The sequence below is a fragment of the Meleagris gallopavo genome, chromosome 4 (genome assembly GCF_000146605.3).
Source record: "Meleagris gallopavo isolate NT-WF06-2002-E0010 breed Aviagen turkey brand Nicholas breeding stock chromosome 4, Turkey_5.1, whole genome shotgun sequence".
NCBI classification, from domain to species: domain Eukaryota; kingdom Metazoa; phylum Chordata; class Aves; order Galliformes; family Phasianidae; genus Meleagris; species Meleagris gallopavo.
The window spans coordinates 16,848,381-16,866,990 of NC_015014.2; the positions used below are offsets into that span (position 1 = coordinate 16,848,381).

General features: G+C 43.5%; 1 protein-coding gene across 1 annotated transcript in view; it reads left to right on the plus strand.

Annotated features, from left to right (window-relative positions):
- Window positions 1–18,610, plus strand: part of MOB1B (MOB kinase activator 1B) — a 38,335-nt gene that overhangs the window by 323 nt on the left and 19,402 nt on the right. The window contains exon 2 of the mRNA XM_019615109.1: window positions 4–181. Within this exon, the coding sequence (XP_019470654.1) occupies window positions 4–181 (178 nt within the window). The remainder of the gene's footprint in view (window positions 1–3; window positions 182–18,610) is intronic.

The window sequence follows — 18,610 nt, forward strand, 5'->3', positions numbered from 1 at the left end:
GAGGCCGGTCCGGCACGGGGCGGCGGTGCTGCGGGGCCAGCGGTCGTCGGCTGCGGCGTGAGAAGGCTCCCCGAGGAGTTAGTGGCAACCGAGGGGCGCGCGGGACCGTGCGTTTTGTAATTTCGCTTCGTAGGCAACAACGGAATGAACTTTGGTCCCTCCCCTTGGGAACAAAGACGAGGTACTGCCGGCAATTAACATAAACCGGTTCCGTGACCTATTAATTAACGTGAAGATGCGCTCTAGGGAAGGGAAGGCGGGGGGCTGCCGAGGGCTGAGGGAGGGCCGTCGCCTTCTCGGCTACGTGCGGGCGCCGCGGGACTGCTGCCGTGGGACTGACAGCTGCGAGCGGCTCCCGCTGATAAGCGCCAGATGTCCGCGGCCTCCTTCGGGCGAACTGCGTTATCTGGAGAGCTGCGTTCTCGCCGAGACAAACTGGCCTGGCGCTAGCTGACATCCCCCGGAGCTCTGCGTCGCGTCCAGCTTCTAAAGCCGCTAACAGAGGCGCTCGTCTGGAACCGCGCTGCTGCCGCCTCGTCCCGGGAGACGCCGCTCAGCTGCGGGGTCGGAACCGCACGCCAGAGGTGGGCTCAAATGACCGTCGGTGGATCCGGGAGCGGTGCTTTTAATGAGAAGAAGCCCAGCTGTCCCCCTCCTTCATCATTCCCAGCTGCTGCAATGGAGAAGGGGGACAGGGTTTCTCATACAACGTGTCCTGGGACTTTGGTTTGCAAATGAGACGACCTCACGCTCCTTGGCGTTTGGCTAACTGGCAACAGAAAAGCACTAAACCCTCTGCCCTCTGTTGCAGGCAGTAATGAGATTTTTTTTTTTTTTTCCCAGACACTTCTGAAGCCCAGGAAAGCAAATGTTCCCCCCTCCCCCTCCCCCCATTGTTTCACGTACTGTTGAAAAATAGAAGTGGAAACTGAAGTTGTTGCATGGCAAAGCCAGAAATGCTGGCAGAGCTGTCTCAGCTGTTGTTGGCAGCGTGGTCTTTTGCTCAGCTCCAGTTTAGAAATGAATTTAGAAAAAATAATGTTACCATGTTGCCTCAGGGAGGCCTAGGAAGCTGCCTGTGTGCTACTGGCAAGTAGTTAATTTCTTATAAGTTACTGCCGCCTTTTCTTCAACTTTGATTTCACGTTATGTGGGTAGAGCTGTTCAGTGATAGTGGTTGGATATCTTTATATTTAGTAGTTCAACCTTGTTTTGTGTTGCAAAACCCCCACGTTTCCCACAGTTTTCTGTAGTGCTTTTTCACCAAGGGTTTCCTGGATACGAAGGTAACCAAGTTGTTTCTTTGTCCACGCTGTTTTCTCTGCCTCAGTGGTACCGCTGTCTGTTTGCAAACAGACGCCCAGTTTTGATCTCAGCAGCCTGAAGTTGTCATTGTGCACCACCAGAAGAGTTCTCTACATCGTGATCAACCTGTCACATAGGTTTGTCATCACTACCTCGGCTGTAGTTTGTCAGTTTGACAGTCGAATACTGAGAGCCCCCTTCTGCTTGCAGACTTTGTGCCCTGGTCTTGATTGTGCCTGGATAGCGCAGGGTGCCGGGGGCCCCTCGCAGCCGTTGCGCTGTCCCTGTCTGCTGACGAAGCCAGTGCTATTCTTCTCTGTTGCTAGGACCAGTGCCACATAAAGCTACGTGGGGGAACAAAATCAAGGGAAACCATTGTCTTCTCTTGTTATGGATAACGTTATAGAAAGAGCGTCTTTTGCCACAAGTCACTGGATTAATACAGCTCCATTTTGGCAGCAGTTTTTATTTTCAGCCTCACCGCCTTCTCTTTCTGATTGATTTTTTTTTCTTTTTAAAAACACTTCTGAAATGATTTTATAGGTCGTCTTGGATCTTTAAAAAAAGTAAAATGAAGAGAGCTGAACTACAAAGTATCCTTAGTTCCAAAAAGTTGAGAAGTTTTCTCTAGGAGGAAATTGTAGCTTGGTTGCGGGTACTGGAGCTTACATCTCCAAGGGAAAAAATTAAAGATAGTTCTGGTAGGCGTGCCATATGGTAACATGCTTGTGTTGTCCTACGCTGGCAAAACTTACGTAAAAAAGTAGCTAGATAACTTATCTTTAAAAGAAAATATTTTTATTATTAAAGTTGTGAAACTGTTTTGTTTGTTTGTTTGTCTTGTTTTTGTTTTTTAAATAAAAGCCATCTCCATGTTCTCTAAGTTCCTGTGTGTAGAGGTCCGGGAGTTTCTCAGTGTTAGATTGATGTAGATAGTGAGAACTGGTGAGATGTCTGTGGGCTGAGAGCTGATGGATACAGCACATAGTGGTGTGGATGAGCAGCAGTAGTTCGGGGCATACGTGGATAAGTCAAAGTGGAGTGACCTTGGAAACCAAGCAGGGGAAAGGTGTACTCTTCCTTTCCTGTCTTACAGAGGACAGGAGAGCCGAGCAGTTTCTTCTGATGATGATGTTTTTTACATTTGCGGAAAGTGCGATGGGACATTCATTTTTTCCTTCCATCTCTTGCAGAGTAATATCGAAATTAGAGCTGGTGTTTTTGTTTCTGGATTGCCGAGCTACAGCCTGTTTCCCTGTCTGCCCCTGCTCTTGAAGAACACTGCGGATGTTTGTTTCCCCTTCTTTGCCTTTCCTAGATGCTGAGTTGCTGTTACTATCCACTGAAAGCTTTTAAAGTGGGCAGCGGTTTTCAGGTTCTGTAGCTGGAGAGAGGAGCCCAGTGCTTAATGAACACTTCTGCAGTTCGAAGTTGAGACGTAGTATCTGTCCCCTCATTATCGAAGACTCCCACAGAAGACTGTCATGCACTAATGAACTGGAATTTCAGCCATTGAAAATCAATGTGTGGGCAGTTACAGTCTGTTAGAAGTGGGACATGTGCTTGTCCAACAGTCAGATCTCTTTGTTCCCATTACTTTAAGTGCAGGTTTTACAGGACAGTTTAGGGTAAATTCTTTGGTTTTGGGTTGACTAATGTAATGCTGCTGTGTAGACTGGGTTCCTAGAGGAGAGATTGAGGGAAAGGTTCTTGAAACGTGCGTTGGCTTACCACAGTCTGCTGTTCAACCAATACCGCAAGTGATGCAGTCGCTTCTTTTCCCAGAAGAGTGCTGGGAATGAAATTTCTCTCCAGTTTGCCGGTGATTGAATTAGAGAACTGCAAAACATTTTAACGCTTTTCCTGTGAGCTTCATTAACGTTTTCTGAGGAAAGCAGGATTCTTTAAAGGCAGAATTGGTATGAATTCAGCAGTGACCCAACAGTGTGTGGGAAGTAAAGCTTTTATTTTCTAGCTGCTTGTCCTTTCACTGAATGCTAGATTGTAGAAATAGACAGATGCTCGTACCTGAAGTTTGTATTGAATATTGTTGAAGCATGTCACTTCAGCTGTGCTGCTGTGTTGAAAGGCTTGCTGTCGAGGTGTGCCTCTTGGCTGGCGCTCATCTGTCACTTCTACAGAAAGGAGCACAAACAACAGAAAGCTTCCGGAGACCATGGCAATGAATACAGCATTAAAGCTCCTCGGAAAGAAGTGTTGGTGTTCCTCTTGCACCATCTGTGGTACAATTCATTCTCCACTTCTCAGCCTATTGAAAAATGCTCCATAGAGTTCTTGTTGCTTTGCTTCCTTCCTCATTCATCTTTGCAGAAAACCCTAAAACATTTTATGACGGTGCAGTTTGCTGATGTGCTTGTCATCCTTACGATCTGGCCAAGTGAAGTTAAACCAGCAGAAATTTATCGATTCCTTTTTTGTAGGATTAGTTTGTTACTAATTTAGCTGTGTGGGGTCATGGAGTAGTGAGACTCAGGGTGGTACAGGAGGCATCGAAGCAGCAGGAGTGTGCGGACATGGCAGAAGGCAGAGAAGAGCCTTCTTCCTTTCTCCTCACGCTGGCAGTCCGGTTAGTTAAGGTGTATCATCAGCCCTGTCCTTTAAACTTTGTTGGGCTCTGCGCGCCTTGCTGCCTTCTTAGATTGTTGAGTTTTTGCTCCGTGTAGCAGGATTAATTAAAAGTTAAAAGGAACAAACATGCAAACAATGATGTTGTTCAGTGTGAAAGTTGTGTGTGCTACATGGAGGTGAATGTCCGGTCTTAATTGCTTCCTAATGGTTTGGTTTTGTGCTGCAATTGTTTTCCCTTGTTTGTTCTTCCCTCTTTGTGTTTGCAGTGTAAGTGAACCTACAAATTAGCTATTTGCATCTGTCAGGTGAGAACTGTGGTGGAGTAGGAATCGCTTTTAGGGGAGGATTTGGGCACGTGTGCTGTGGGATGGTTTTTAGTCTGGAAGAGATATCTTTCTGCCAAGTCTTTGGATTTAGGATCTCTTTAAGCAATAACAGATTTTGCTGCCAAAGCTATCAATAACCCTTTGACCCACAAATCAACTCAAACGACAGAATAAGCTTTGCAATGCTTTTAGCATTTATATACTGAGCCATTTCCTATTACAGCCTATGGGACTGTAAGAATTCAGTGCTTTGTCACATCTGTGTGTGTTGCCTTTTTACCTATGGCATTTCCTTTCCATTCACTTTTCTAGCACTTCTTTGGCACAGGCGTGATGCTGGCTGTCACTGTTGTAAGTTTTGGTGACCAGCTTTGAGTGCTGTATCACAGTGCATTGTGTGTCTCAGAAGTGGTCCGTTAAAAAGGGAAGCAAAGGCTTGTGTTTCTAACATCCCCAAACAGCAGCCACTAAATTCATGTGTATGAGATGTTAATTCTGCTTTAATGCATGCACAGTCTCTCACTGTGAATTCATGAAGGTAAAAGCAGTTTTTCCTGGCGAAGGTATTTTTGAAACATTTAAAAGCAGTGAGTTGCTGATGACTTGGAACTGAATTTATTCACTCTTTACATGATTTTTTTTCAGTTTTCTTTCAGTAGAAAACTAAGGATAAAATCCAGCTTCTTGGTCCTTTCAGGCCTTGCCCTTCGATTCATTGACTTCTAACGCGTGATAGAACTCGCAGATTTAAGGAGACTTCCGTCTGTCCATCCATCCATCTCTTCCCATTCATCTTGAAACTCAGCAGCAGCCCTCGCTTCTTACTCTTCTGCTTTTTGTGTAATGACAGTTCTGCCTTGTTCACCCTTTCCTCTCCTTCCTTCTCCTCCAGTTTCCAGCTGTTCCTTGGCAGGAATCCATTTCTTTTGTTATTCTTGCATGCCTCCTGTGATCCTGCCCGTATTTCAGCTTACATTTATTTAAAGCTTGCTGCCTTTCCACCTACTTGTTTTGCTTGCCTATCATTGCATATTATCTTCAAATTTGGTTGCTTATGTACAGAGGTAATTACTTGTGTCCTAGGGTTATGAGCACAGCTGATGTACAGAATCTGACTCCCTTCCTTAGTGAAGAAAAATGTGTTGCAGATTCCAACTTGGAACACCTGAATTTGCTGTCTGTATTACAAGTCTTACTCCTTTCTTTATGACAAACAGAATAAATGGGTTTAACTAAGCTTTGATAAAAAGCTAAATTCTTTTTTTCCTAAAAGTGGTGTCATCTGATTTCTTATACAAAAACAGTTTGAATCCATATGACAATGAGATGTGCTCCTGACATTGCCTTGAATAAAATAGCCTATTATTTTGGCTTTGCTGGCTCAAACTTGAGTTGTGTTTTTACCAACTTCAGTACAGTAAGACTGCCTGGTCTTACTGCTGAGTGTTCTAGAGCCAGGGTTCAAAGTGACACTGCAGTGTCTTCTATTTGTCGCACATCAACACGTTTTTTTCCCTGCTGTGGTTGGCATCTCTTAAAATGTCATGTTGCAGTGTGAGTGGACAAGCGGACCATCTGTGTACAATGTAAGTTTATAGGAGAACAGTTAAACTGATGGGAACTCAGCTGTGAAATGCACAGGCTGAACTAGTGGCCAAAGAAGTGCTCTCCTGTGTAGGTAGCAGCTGTTCCACCTCCGCTGTTGCGGCCAGGTGTGGTTTCTTGTTACGATTCCTTGCAAGGTATGAGCAGATTGTGCTGAAAATACTTAGACCTCATACAAGATTGTGTTAAATGCGGGGGTTGTGTAAGATACACTTGGTGATGAGATAATGCAGGGTATTTTTGGAAGGCTGCTAGATTATTCATTGGTGCCTCCTGTCCGTTTCTTCCTGTTGTTCTCTGGGTTATTTCTTGGCTCTGATGATTGTTCTGTTACTTCCTGGTTCAGACCCCATTTTACCAATTAGTCCGAGTGGAAGAGCAACCTTAAGGATATGTCATGGGATTTCTGCTGGGACGTTGCCCGGTGTTTCTTGTCTGCTGTGTTTGCAGTATGTGTGACAACAGCTTCTTCTGTGTGGGGTTAGAAAAAACATACAGCCTTGCAAAAAGTGCTGAAGGGACCCCTCTCCTATTAAAGTCGGTTAAGTTTTTTAATGCTGCCTTCTCCCTAAACACATTGACATATTGTTCTTTTTACTGCATTTAAAAGTACTGAAGACTGTCTTATACTGTTTTGTTAGTTTTCCTTTTCTTTTTCTTCTTTTTTTTTAGTGCCCTGCTGTGATTTCTTAGGTTGTCCAACCATTTTTACTTTAGTCATTTGTAAAGCACTGGCTTTCAAAAGCACTGATCAGCATTTTGGGAAACCGTCCATATTCTGAGGCATGTTCCTCAAGCACTATATTTGGTGTATAAGTAAGGATCTAATTTGATATTTGAGCCAAGTTTTTATTACTGTAATTCATCATCCTCAACAGCATGTAGATTGCATCCTGAAAAGCTGTGCTTGCCGCCTCCTTAAATGTATTCAAAGGGTGTGACTGTTTCCAGGGTTTAAGATGCTGAGGACATTAGTAATGTAAAGGCTTAGGGAGAACTCAGCTGGGCATAAGGACATTTGTCACGTGTGGAATAGTTTCCTTTTGCATGGGACACTTTTGTCCTTGTTTTATGAAATGGGAGGTGTGCTCTAGTGAAGAAATGACAGGCAGACATGCTGTTAAGTGCACGCTTTGCTAGTGGCCCCTTGGCTCCCTTTTCTCACCTCCTGCTCCTCAACCTGGATGCTACTGATGTTTTCAATTACTCAGTTAGGTGTAGTAAGCCTCCTTTCTTGATGGACATTTCCGCTGTCTTTTCTTTAAATGCAATCGGCGGTGCCATGGAAAGAAATAACACAGCCACACAGAGTTAGGAGTTTCCTTGTAGCTCTTTTGGAATTTCTTTAGTTGTGTCTTCTCTAACGGTACCTTCTAGTCACCGTTTCTGATCACTTGTGGAAGTGCACACCGTGTGTTCGATTTGTTTCCCTCTCCTCTTGGTATTTTTCACTCTGCCTGTCAGGCACTTGAATGCTGCTGCTTCCGTCAGAAGAAGTTGTTCTGTTCCCTTGTGCTCTGCATGCTGTTGGAGTTTCTCATTCTGCTCTCCATGTTTCCATGTGTCTGTGTAATGTGTGCAGTAGCATCTCGCTCCCACATCTGCTTGCAGGCATCTTCCTGCTGTCTAACTGACTTTCTTTGGAACACAACGTTTTCTTGGAAACAGCTGAGTGACGGATTTTAAGAATTTCTGCAAAACAGCATAGAGTCCTCCTATGTTTGCTTCCTGGGCTTTGCCTTCATCACGCACTCAACAAATGACAGGGAGGAGTCCGCCGACATAGCTCAGATTGCAGACTTCAGGGTGGAGTCTCTCTGCAGGTATTGCTGGTAGAGAGCACAGGCTGTGCATGTGAGCGTATACTGTGTGATCTTCTGTTGCAGGCACCTGACTTGTGATTCACATTGTGCTTGCCATTGGGCAAGCTGCATCCTTGTTGGCATCAGTTCTCATGCAGCGCTCCTTGCTGCAGGGTACGAATGGCATCCCTTTTAGCAACCTTGCAGCTGCCATTTACAGCTTTATCAAGTCCTCTCTTCTTCAAGGGATAACGCGCTGTACATTCGTGTACAGAAGAAATAAGTGTTTGGATGGCTTTGTAGTGCTGTTGTATGTATGGGAAAGAGTAGGTTTGACAAAAGAAGCACTTATGTCTACTGAATGAGTTATTAGATACATTCATTCAGTAAGCTGAGGTTTGAACCTTGGTGGAAACTAAACTTCGAAGCATAACTGGGTGACGTTCTCACTTTTCTTTGAATTCAAGCTGTGCCCTTCCTTTTAAATGAGTTAATACTAATTGACAGGAATAAGGATTTCCTGGGAGAAGAGGGGAACATTAGTGAGAGGAAAAAGCACTGTTTAGTTTGCAGAGAACTTAATTAGTGACTGAAGTGATGAAGGTACTGAACTCCTCTTCAGTGGCCCTGAAGGGGAGGAAAAATAAAAAGAGAACAAAGCAGTTGGAGAGGCGGGAGCGCTTTGTGTTTGCCTCCTTCAGAGTTCTGCTTGTAGCCTGTTTGTGGGGGGGAGGGAGGGAAATAAATATCAGAATAAATGTAGGTTTGGTTTAGCCTGAGATTTCCAAGCTATATTCCTGTGTATGTGTACGTACACAGTAGATGAGTGTGTTAAAGCAGTGAAGGAAACTGGATCTTATTGAAAGAATCCAGTGAAAGCAGCCCACTGCTCTGCTTGCTTTGAAATTTAACTTCATTTGCAAAACAAGCTCAGTCAGAGGCTGCAGTTCTTATGCCCTGTACACATTTCCATTTCCCTGCTGTCTGCATGTTGGCCCCTGTCTGTCTTTGCAAGTCTGCAGGACACGCATGGCTGAGTGTTGTATTGCTTTCATTTCATCCAAATTCCTCTCCAGTGCATTTTGTCATTCTCCTTTCCATGCCTCTGCGCTGTCCCCCTCCTTACATTGTGCAGCATTGCTATTGGTCCTTCAGGCTGAGTCACTTCCATGACCATTGGATGTTCTGGGAAGTAGTTTGTGTTTGTGAGTAGTGTACAGCTCTGATTGTCTTGTTTGTTTTGAGGGCTTTCCAGGAGATGAAAGCTTATTAAGTGAACATGTTGTATGTGAAACAAGGGAATTGGTCTGTGAGCATAGCAAACTGATGATGACTTCCTAGTTATGGAATAGTGTTCTGGAGGCTTCCCTCTTCCTTGTGTTAGGAATTGCAGTAAGCTGTGTCCTGCTGAATGAACTACCAGAACACCATTGCCACCAATGTGGGTGGGGTGGTGGTAGGCAGGAGCATTGTAGCACAGTACCTTCCCCCTTGTTCATAGGCACATTGAGCTCCCTGATGGAAAAACAGAGGCGGGGAGCTGTGGACAAGTGCAGGTGCCTTGTTCTATGTCTGTGGCCATGGAACACCTTTGGGACTTGTCTCCAAGGGCACCACTGCAGGGGAGGCACAGGATGTGGAAGCAGAGCTGGCCTGAAGGGCCACCCCCCAGAACCAGTCCCTAGGTGCTGTACTCAGCTGGCCCCTTCTGAGGAAGGATGGCAGGAACGCCTTTTCAGCTGTCTTCTGGTACATGTCACAGCAGCCAGCTTATGCTGGGCTGAATTTACTCAATTTCATCAACTCTGAAATGTGTTTGTAGAAAGAAAAAAGAGCATTTCAAAACTATGACGTGTATGTGTTATGACAGCTTGCAACACTGAGTGGTGATTGTTGGGGCAAGAAAAAGCAAAACCATTCCTTAAGGCTGCCCTCAGTAGCCTTACTGGATGTGAATCATCCGAGAAACTTTTTTAACACGTAGAGACTTGTGCATAGTTCTACCTGTGGTTTTTTTTTGTTTGTAAGATTATTGATAAGATTATGATCTTTTTTTATGATTTTGATCTGCTTCCTCACATCTCATCCTGTGTGAGACACTACAGTATGAAGATAGTTAATTTTCTGACAAAAGGGAGCTAGATTTTAGTTCCTGTTTTGATGAACAGAAAATTAAAAGCTCATAAAAATACCTATTTCACTGTCAGAAAACAGTATTTTCTCCTTTGGTAGAAAGAAGCATTATTTCAAATCAGTTGCTGAGTGGAAAAAACCAAACAAAATGAAAACAGGTTACTTGAAAAGTATGTTCAGGTTCAAAAGCATGCTGAAAACATAGCTTATTCCACAGTCCAGCAAAGGAAAAGAAAGGATGGAAAAGGACGGGTAGCAGTACTTCACTGAGAAGAGTAAAGTTGGATGTGGGATTTTGGCTGGCTTTGTATTTACCCCATTTCTCGACACTGAAAGAGGCATTCCTTTTAGGAACAGCCTGCACAGTTTTGCAGGCACCGTCAGTTCCGTGTGCTGAAAAATCAGGGTATTGTTTTAAATGCCTCTGGTCTGTGATATTGTATTTTTAGATGAGGAAACCTTTAGATTTGTGTGTTTTTAAGCGTGGTTTAAAAGAAAAAGCAAAGCACAAAACAAGTGTTAGAAACTATGCTTTTTCCTTCCTTTTTTTTCCTTCTGAAAGGTTCCCCACCTTTGTGTTTTGGGACTGTTAACCTTGGCTATTTTTACTGTTATTGTTTTAAATCTGAATTTCTTTTTAGACTGCTGTGCTCAAGGATCTGGGGCTTTTAGGAAGAAAAATGTTCCGTGGAGCTTTTCTAAGCACAGTGCTTAGGAGTGTGCTGAAGCTGGAAGGCCTGGTCTTGGCTGTCTCTCTGTGGGTTATAGTATGTGGAAACAGCCTTCTGTAGCCTGGATAACTGCCTGTGACATAAGTGATAGGTGAGCTCCGGACACAGACATTCCTCACAAACAGTGCATCTCCCAAGTGTGATGTTAGCTTTGGGAAAAGGCACTTCTCGGGCACCTTCACCATGACATCCCTAATTGCAGTCTGTGGTGGAGTAGACAACTAAGCTATTCTTATATCTCCTGCTCACTGGACTGGGAAACTTTGGCTGTGTGCAACTGATCATTTTCTGTTACTGTTTTGTACAGCAGTGTGTATAAATAATAAACAACGTGTATTCTGTACCTGTAGGAATGAGCATGTGTCTGTAGAAATTATTCAAATCAGTGCAACCGGTTCTTCCTTAAACAAACAGCCAACAGCAACAAAACCCTGGGCTTGGAATTACCTTCCTGCCACTGCCTCATGTTTCGAGAGAGCTGCTGTGTTGTGTGAGGAGTTGGCAGCTCTTAACTCTTTTCCAGACGGGCTGCTTCGATTTCCTTAGTGATCTTGGCAGAGTTTACATTGCCCTCCATGGAAAGACAATTCTGCTTTTTGTGGCTTAACATTTGTGAGTTATTTTCGTGAGGTGGGAGTGCTCTCTGCAAGTGTATTGCTTTTGCTAGTGTTCAGAATCATAACAGTGATGGTGTCTGAAGAATGTATGCAGAGGAAGGTCTTTCCAATGAGAACTATCAGCATTTGCACTTCCAGTCTCTGTTTATACATACGCTTGCTGGCTTTTAACTCTTGGACTGCATTGAACTGCCTCTTAATGTTGAATTGTAATGCAATATTAGAATGTCTTGGAGCACTTGCAGTTTTCTAAACTGGAGCTGGCTGTTTTGGTAACAGCATATTTCATTTGAAGCCATTTGCCAGATCCTGTGGTCACAGAATCACAAATTGGCTTAGGTTGGAAGGGACCTTAAGGTCTACCCAGTTCCACCTTCCTGCCATGGGCTAGTTACCAGCCACCAGATCAGGCTGCTCAGGCCCCATCCAACCTGGCCTTGAATCCTCAATCCTTGGTCATCCTCATTGGAAGTAATCTCCAGGTGCTAGACCGGTGTTTGCAAAACTCTGTGTAGTTCTTGCGTAGCTGGGCTCTGAGGTTTCTCGTCTTGCCCCAGAACATGGCTGAAACACTCATTTCTCTGTCCTGTTGCACGTGTAGCTTCTGACCACAGGATGGAAGCTTCCTTGCTGGCTTTGTCTGCTGTAGGCTGGTGGTTCTTTGTCACACCTGCTATGTGGTGGTACATCAAAGGAATGTGAGTTGTAGAATACTTGTTTCCTGCATTCTTGTGTAGGTTTTGGTGCCTCCAGATTGAAGTGAATGATGAGATGTGCTCATTTTAATAAGTGGGAATCAGACTGGAAAATAATCGACTTTTTGGTATTACAGGAGCTGAGGAAAGCGATGCCTGGCTTGCACACCTTCTGTCTTCAGAGTAGAAATGTTATGACTATTCTTTGTTATAAATAGAAATGCTCAAGTAAAATCTTGTCAGTGCAGATTTTGAACATGTATGATTTGATTTTTACCTGCTATCCTTCTGATGCTGTGTTTGTCATAAAGAATAAGCTTTTACATTCTGAAACGATTGGTTTGCTGTCCAAAAAGTAGCTAGAGGTTTTTATTTTAATTTCTGTATTGGCATCTTGGCTATTGGAAACTGACATGATCATACTCCAGTGTATCTATTCTTAGCAGAATGTTTTAATTTGAAACCCATTGTTATTGCTTGAAGGCCTGAAATGCTTGCTTTTCTGGAATTTAGTTCTTGCCTTACAGTGTTTCTGTGTCATGGAGTTTAAAAAGAGGCATGTTGGGAGTAGGGAGGTGCTCAGCTAAAACTTGGGCCTTCTCTGCTAAGTGTACTAATTGGCCTGAAGCAGTGAGTCTCTGCCTCAGTTTCCCTGTGTGTAGCAAGACACTGATGATGCCTACTTCAAAGATGCTTTGTAGGATTAATTAATGCTTAGGAAGGCCTTTGAAGATGAAGAAGCAGATTTGAAATATGAAAAGTTTCCATGCCCCAGGTAGAAATGTTCTGTGTGCTGACTTGAATTTGGCTTTTTCCAAATCTCTTGAGCACCTCCAGATGCTTGGAGGGACTTATTTCAGATGGACTGTGGTGGTGGACGCTTTCAGGAGACACCGAGTTGTATAGCATTACCTCCAGAGGTTTGTTACTTGGAGGAAAGAAAGAAAGATGATATCCCACAGCCTCAGCACTATGTATGGGTAGCAGGCTTATCCTGAAAAAGGGGCCACTGCAGCATTTTCCAGTTATTCTTCCCTAGGGCAAGCTTCCGTCTTTTCCAACATTTGATAAACCAGTCCATTGATGAGCCCTGTATGAAATGATTTATGGTAATCGTAGCACTGTGTTCTTAGCCTCTACCATACTGCAGAAGCACTGCTGTCTTTACTTTCCAGGGATGTGAAATAGTTGTCATATTTTAAATTAAGATCTTAATTTCTTGGAAGACATGTCAGTTCTGCATGTGATGTGTGCTTAGGTGTGGAGGGGAAAAAGAGAATTTTTAGGATGTTCTGTGTCATTTTCATGTTGATCTCTCCCCTTTTCCATCCATTTTGCTAATTATGTAGTGACTGCATGTTTTTTAGGCACCATGGTAGCTTTAGGTACTCTAATGAACATGAATTAAGGGAAAACTTGGTCTGGACTTTATCACACAAGAGGGATTTGAGGAAGACTTTGGAGCACGGTCCACGTTGCAGTGGTAAGAGTTTGAGGGTGACTCTGTGCTAAGAACAAGCTGTGAAGTCTTAAGTTTTACACGTAAGGACTCTAACTTTTCTGTTTTAATTCAGGTTTCTGTGAAGATGCAGTAGGCCTTGTAGAAGTAGGTAAAATGCTCTGGCGTTCTAATCCACAAATATCTTGAGTATGTGGAGGTCTAAGGCAGGCCAGCCAAAGTGCTTTCTATGGGAACGTGAAGGTTTAACTGGCTTCTTTCCCCCAGTTAAAAACAAATCAAAATAAAAAACATACCAGGAGGTTGAGTTGGATGTTTAGCTGCTTGGATTTTAAAGGATTTGCCAGTGCTGCGATTGAAGCTGGAGTGAGCTGTGAGGCAGGCTGCTAAGTGTGGTGGAAATAGAACGCCTGAGCGTTTTCCTTTCTGGAAGCATCGTTCTGCAAACCCTAGGCAGGCCAGGCTGCAGAATCTGCATCTTTAAAAATGCTCCCTGTCAGCAGACGGCAAGATAAAATTACAGCTTTGAGGAAATTTGGTTCTTGCTCGTAAGCATGACGTGACGTCATGGTGAGGCCGAGTGGCGTGTGGGCTCCTGACAGTGGGAAGCACTCCGTGCGGCTCAGACGTGTGGCTTCCTAGCCAGGCTTCCAGAGTCGTCCTGGCACTGTGAGTAATTGCTTTGAGCACATTCCATGATTTAGTGCTAGGGTGAGCTGCATCTGGCACTGCTGTAGCTGCACTTACCTTTAAAAATAGAAGGGCATAATTTGCTGGAAATGCTGGATGTGGGAGTAAAGAGAGCAAAACGTCCTTGGAATTGGAAGAATTTTTGAGAAGCCATTACTTTCTGCGAGTCTGGGAATTGCTTGTGAGAAATAGTGGGTCTAATGCAACGTTCTCCCCTTTTCATGAGCTTTTTCTGTCCAAGGAAAATAGGATCTTCAGTGTGGCATTTTTGAGTTTTCTGTCTCATTATGCATCTGAGTTAATGTGTTGCTTTGCACCTGAAGGAGAGTTCAGAGGCTCTCAGCAGGGAAAAGCAGGTGTGGCCTTTGCTAAGTTATCTGAAGAAATGGTTCAGGGTTGCAGCTAATTGTGTTATGATGTAGATGTCCTACTTGATGGAGCCTTGCTTTACTGTGTGTGTCATTGACCACCAAACTGAACTTTGGAAAGTTAAGTTTTCCACTTTACACCCAAAAAGTTAGGAAAATAGATATGGAACAAGACGACTTATAATTCTGCCATATATAATGGAATGACATAAAAGGAAGAAATTAAAAAAAACCTTTTTTTTCTTTTTTTTCCCCAAGAAGCTTTCATCTCAGCATTGGGACTCATCATGCAGGAATAAAATGCTGCTGTGCTCAGGATTTAGGGAGAAAGCAGTGTTGCCATTCAGAGGGTTGTTTGGCTGATGGTGCTGAGACAGAAATCAGTGGGGATGGCTTTGGTTAAAGAGCAGGAGAGCTACTGAGCTAATAATGTAGCTGAACCCATGTTTGCAGCAGCATTTAGAACTAGACTGCTGAAGAGCAAACTTAGCTGATAAGAGGTTTGGCTTAGAGAAACTGTTGGGTCCCTGAACTTTGTATTAAGGAGAGTGTGACCACGTGTGCAGACTTCACATATGAACTGCACAAATGCATGGAATTTTGATAATGCATTGCCAAAATTGTAGATATTTCCATAGCATGGGATTACTAGCAGCCTGCATTTATCCTAATTGCTTTTCCTTTGGGATGCCTGTCTGCCTGCCTTTCACGTGAGGCCATTTCCTGCTGTTTTAGAATGGCTGTGCTGGATTAGAGAAGCAGGGATCAGATAGGCAATGGAGGCAGATAGAGATATGTAAATAGGAGGCGGCTTATTTGGGAGAATTGACACCAAGTGTTGTGTATCCTGTTAGAGATTTTGCTAATGGAAAAGAACAAGCAAACTTGTATGTGGGAATGGAATAGCAGGGATTAAGTGATACTTGTTGGTTTTCCAGCATGCTGTGCGTTCTCTGCTTCTTTGACCATAGGAGGTCTCTGCTGGGTGTTCATTGACCTGCGGTGACTTTGTTTGTTGTCTTGCCATCTCACAATCTGGGGTGTGAGCTCTTACCCAGAGTTTTCTGAAAATAGGCTGTGTGATTTAGGGAGTTCCCTCCCTGTGCTTGCCTTGTGCTTGGTTCTCTAAAGCTCACTCTTCCTGTCTAACCTCTGTTAACATCCAGTAACACTTAAGTGAGTTACGAAGTAACTTTTACTGGCTACTGCTCTGTGTGTTTTTATAGCACCTCCTCTCCCTGAGCAAAGATTTTCTGCTGAAGCTGGATGCTGCTCTTTGTAATCTGAATCCTTTCGTTAAGTCCTCCAACTGTCTGGACTGAGCTTTTCTCATAGCGCTCGGAGTGTTCCATCTTCCTAGTAGTAGCCTCTGAAATGAGGCTGTAGATGTTGCCTTAGGCAATGACACCAGACCAGTTACAGCAGTTAAGTTCTTCCGTCATCATACCCATATGAAGAGGACAGTATTATGGAAGAGATACTGCTGTACATTAGGTTTTAGACTTAGGTTTTAGGAATTAGAGAAGCTGTGTAAACTGATAGGAAAGGGAATCTTATTTTCCTTTCTGTTCGATGATGAATGAATGACTTGAGCTGTAGAGTGGTATTCCATCAGGACTTGGATTCCTTCATTGTCGTATTACAATACACAGAGCAGAATCTTCTGAGCAGGTCTGGAAGTGTTACGCATGCCCTTATCTTGGGCTGGTTTTCTTCTGCTTACGCTGACACAAGTGATACTTGTCTTTCTTGGCCCTCAGTTGCTGTGAGTATTGCCTTGTGTCAGCCCTCTCTGTGCAGACGTACACCAAAATGTTTACCAGATGCTTTAAACTGTGTTGTTATTCCCAGTGTTGGCCTGGTGGCTGTGTCATCCTGAAGAAGAAAACCTGCACCTCTAAGCAGACAGTTAAGTGTTCTGATTTATTTATTTTTTTAATTTTTATTTGTTTTTAACAACTGCCTTTTCTTCTGATTGAGTTTGAGCCTGATCTAGCAGCAAATGCAGGTGGCTGGGGAAGTGGGAAGGGAAGGCAACTCCCTAAGCCACAGCAGCTTCTCCCTACCACAGGGAGGCAATTATTTTATTTAAGATTTGAATCTGGTATCCTTACTTGGGGTGTAATGCACACGTCTGGTCACGTGTTAGAAGTGTCCTGTAGCAGAATGTATGGGAGCTGTACATTTCCTCTTCCTACTACTGGCTCTTAAGTGTGTTTTGTAGCTGATTGCCTTCGATGTCCTGTAGTATTGATGAACTGTAGAGTCATAGAATCCTTAGAGTCGGAAGGAACCTCTGAAGGCCGTCTAGTCCAACTCCCCTGCAGTGAGCAGGGATATCAGAGCTAGATCAGGTTGCCCAGGGCCTTATCCAGCCTCACCTTGAAAATGAACATGGCCCATTCAGCTCTACCATCCCGTGGTCCCTTTTAGTCCAGCAAAGTGTTTCTTTATGAGAGTTAGGAAACAGGATTATTCTGGAGGCCTACAGGATGGAGGGTGCTGCTGTGCTGTGGCAAGGGAGAGTTGAAGTCTGAGGCCGTGTAAATCTCTAACCAGCCAGACTTGTCTGTTCCATACTTGCAAAGATGGTATTTACCTGCCTTTGCCAACAACTGGGAAACATGTTTATCTCCTATTTTATTATGTTTTCTTCTTCCACTGCTCTCATTCAGGGTTAAGTTTTAGATTTAACCAAACTGAAGGCATTTTTGTCATGTGCTTGGCATTTGATTTTTCTTGATCACCTGTTGGGTTTTGGAAAGAAAATTTTTTGTTGTGTGCATTGTGTCTGCTGGAGCTGTTGGCATGTACAATTGTAGAAACAAATCATCTTTGTTAGTTTTCTGCTGATGGCTATAGTGTTGTGTACTGGGAGAAATGAAACGCAAAATAGTTGGATATTAGGAAAAGGTTCTTCACCAGAGGGCAATGGGCATGGAACAGGCTCCTTAGGGCTGTGGTCATGGCCCCAAGCTTTTAAGCAATGCTGTAGACATAGGGTTTGGTTTTTGGATGGTCTTGTGTGGAGCCAGGAGATGGACCTAATGGTCCTTGGGATTTTTCCAGCTGGGATTGTTCTGTGATTCTATGAAACAAATTTCTTGGAGTGTTTATGTATGACCAGATAGCTGTACTAAAGTTGCCTCAAAGATGAGCTACAGCCCTTCACATTCAGACATCCAGTGAACCTGAGAGCACCCTTACCCCTGTTGACAAAAATCTGTGTTCAGCTCTGTGGAGGGCTCGTTAAAAATGGGCAGGCTTGTATAAAGAATTGAGAGCTGGGCAATATTTGTAATGAAAATTTAGCTATCTGAGTTTCATTTCTTTCTGCTTCCTTCATTAGAATTGAGAGCTCAATTCTCCTTTCCTAACTTTTTTCTCAGTTTGTATGCTGAAACATTCACAAACGTAGCTCATTTTACATTTATTTTCAGATATTTACTTTTGCCTGTCATGTTTCTTACGTGTGAGGGAACAATGTGCTATCCAGGCTCACTGCCATCATTTAAAATTCAAGTATCAACTTTTTATCCCACATCAGCCCTTGTTGTTCAAACAAAACTTAGGCTGGTAAAATGACCTCTGTGAAAGTTGTAGAAGTCGCCATCCATGTTTCTTGTCAGATTGGTGGACTGAAAGGTCTGTGCTGTGAAACCAGAGGAGAGTGGTGTAGCAAGTTTGTGGAAAGTGTGCATCCTTCAGATAAAGAGGGTGTTTTTGAGCAGCTGTTCTCTAAAAGCTAAGTTCCTAAGCAGTACCAGATAGTTGTAAAATGTATTTCATGTTGCCATTTTTAGCTGTCCCATCCCCCTTTTGACATTTATGTTTGGATCTAATGCCCTGCTGGTGAACTGAGGTAGCTAAGATACTGTTCTGAATCAGCCAGGCCTGCGGAAAGTATGCGTTGCTAGATAACAGCAGCTTATTTTCAAGAAATTCGTAGTACCTACTTAACACACCATGCTTGCTATAAAAAGGCAGTGATCTGAACAGGCTGCCTCTGCCATTTTAGTGTACTTTTGCAGGTGGGATGCTGTTTTGCATCTCTTGAAAATGGATGCTTTAGAATGCACGTGTGGTGGTTGTTTTTTTGTTTTTTTTTGTTATTTGATAACTTTTATTACCATAGCAAGTTTCATGACTATTTGGAATAGAGAAGGATTCTTCTTGGTTGGGCTGCTGTAGTCTTCATATGTGGCTGTATAAAGTCTGGAGAAGGAAATATTTCTGGTCTCATCTTGCCTATGATCCAATGTACTGAGAAAAGGGGAAGGGAAGCTGAAT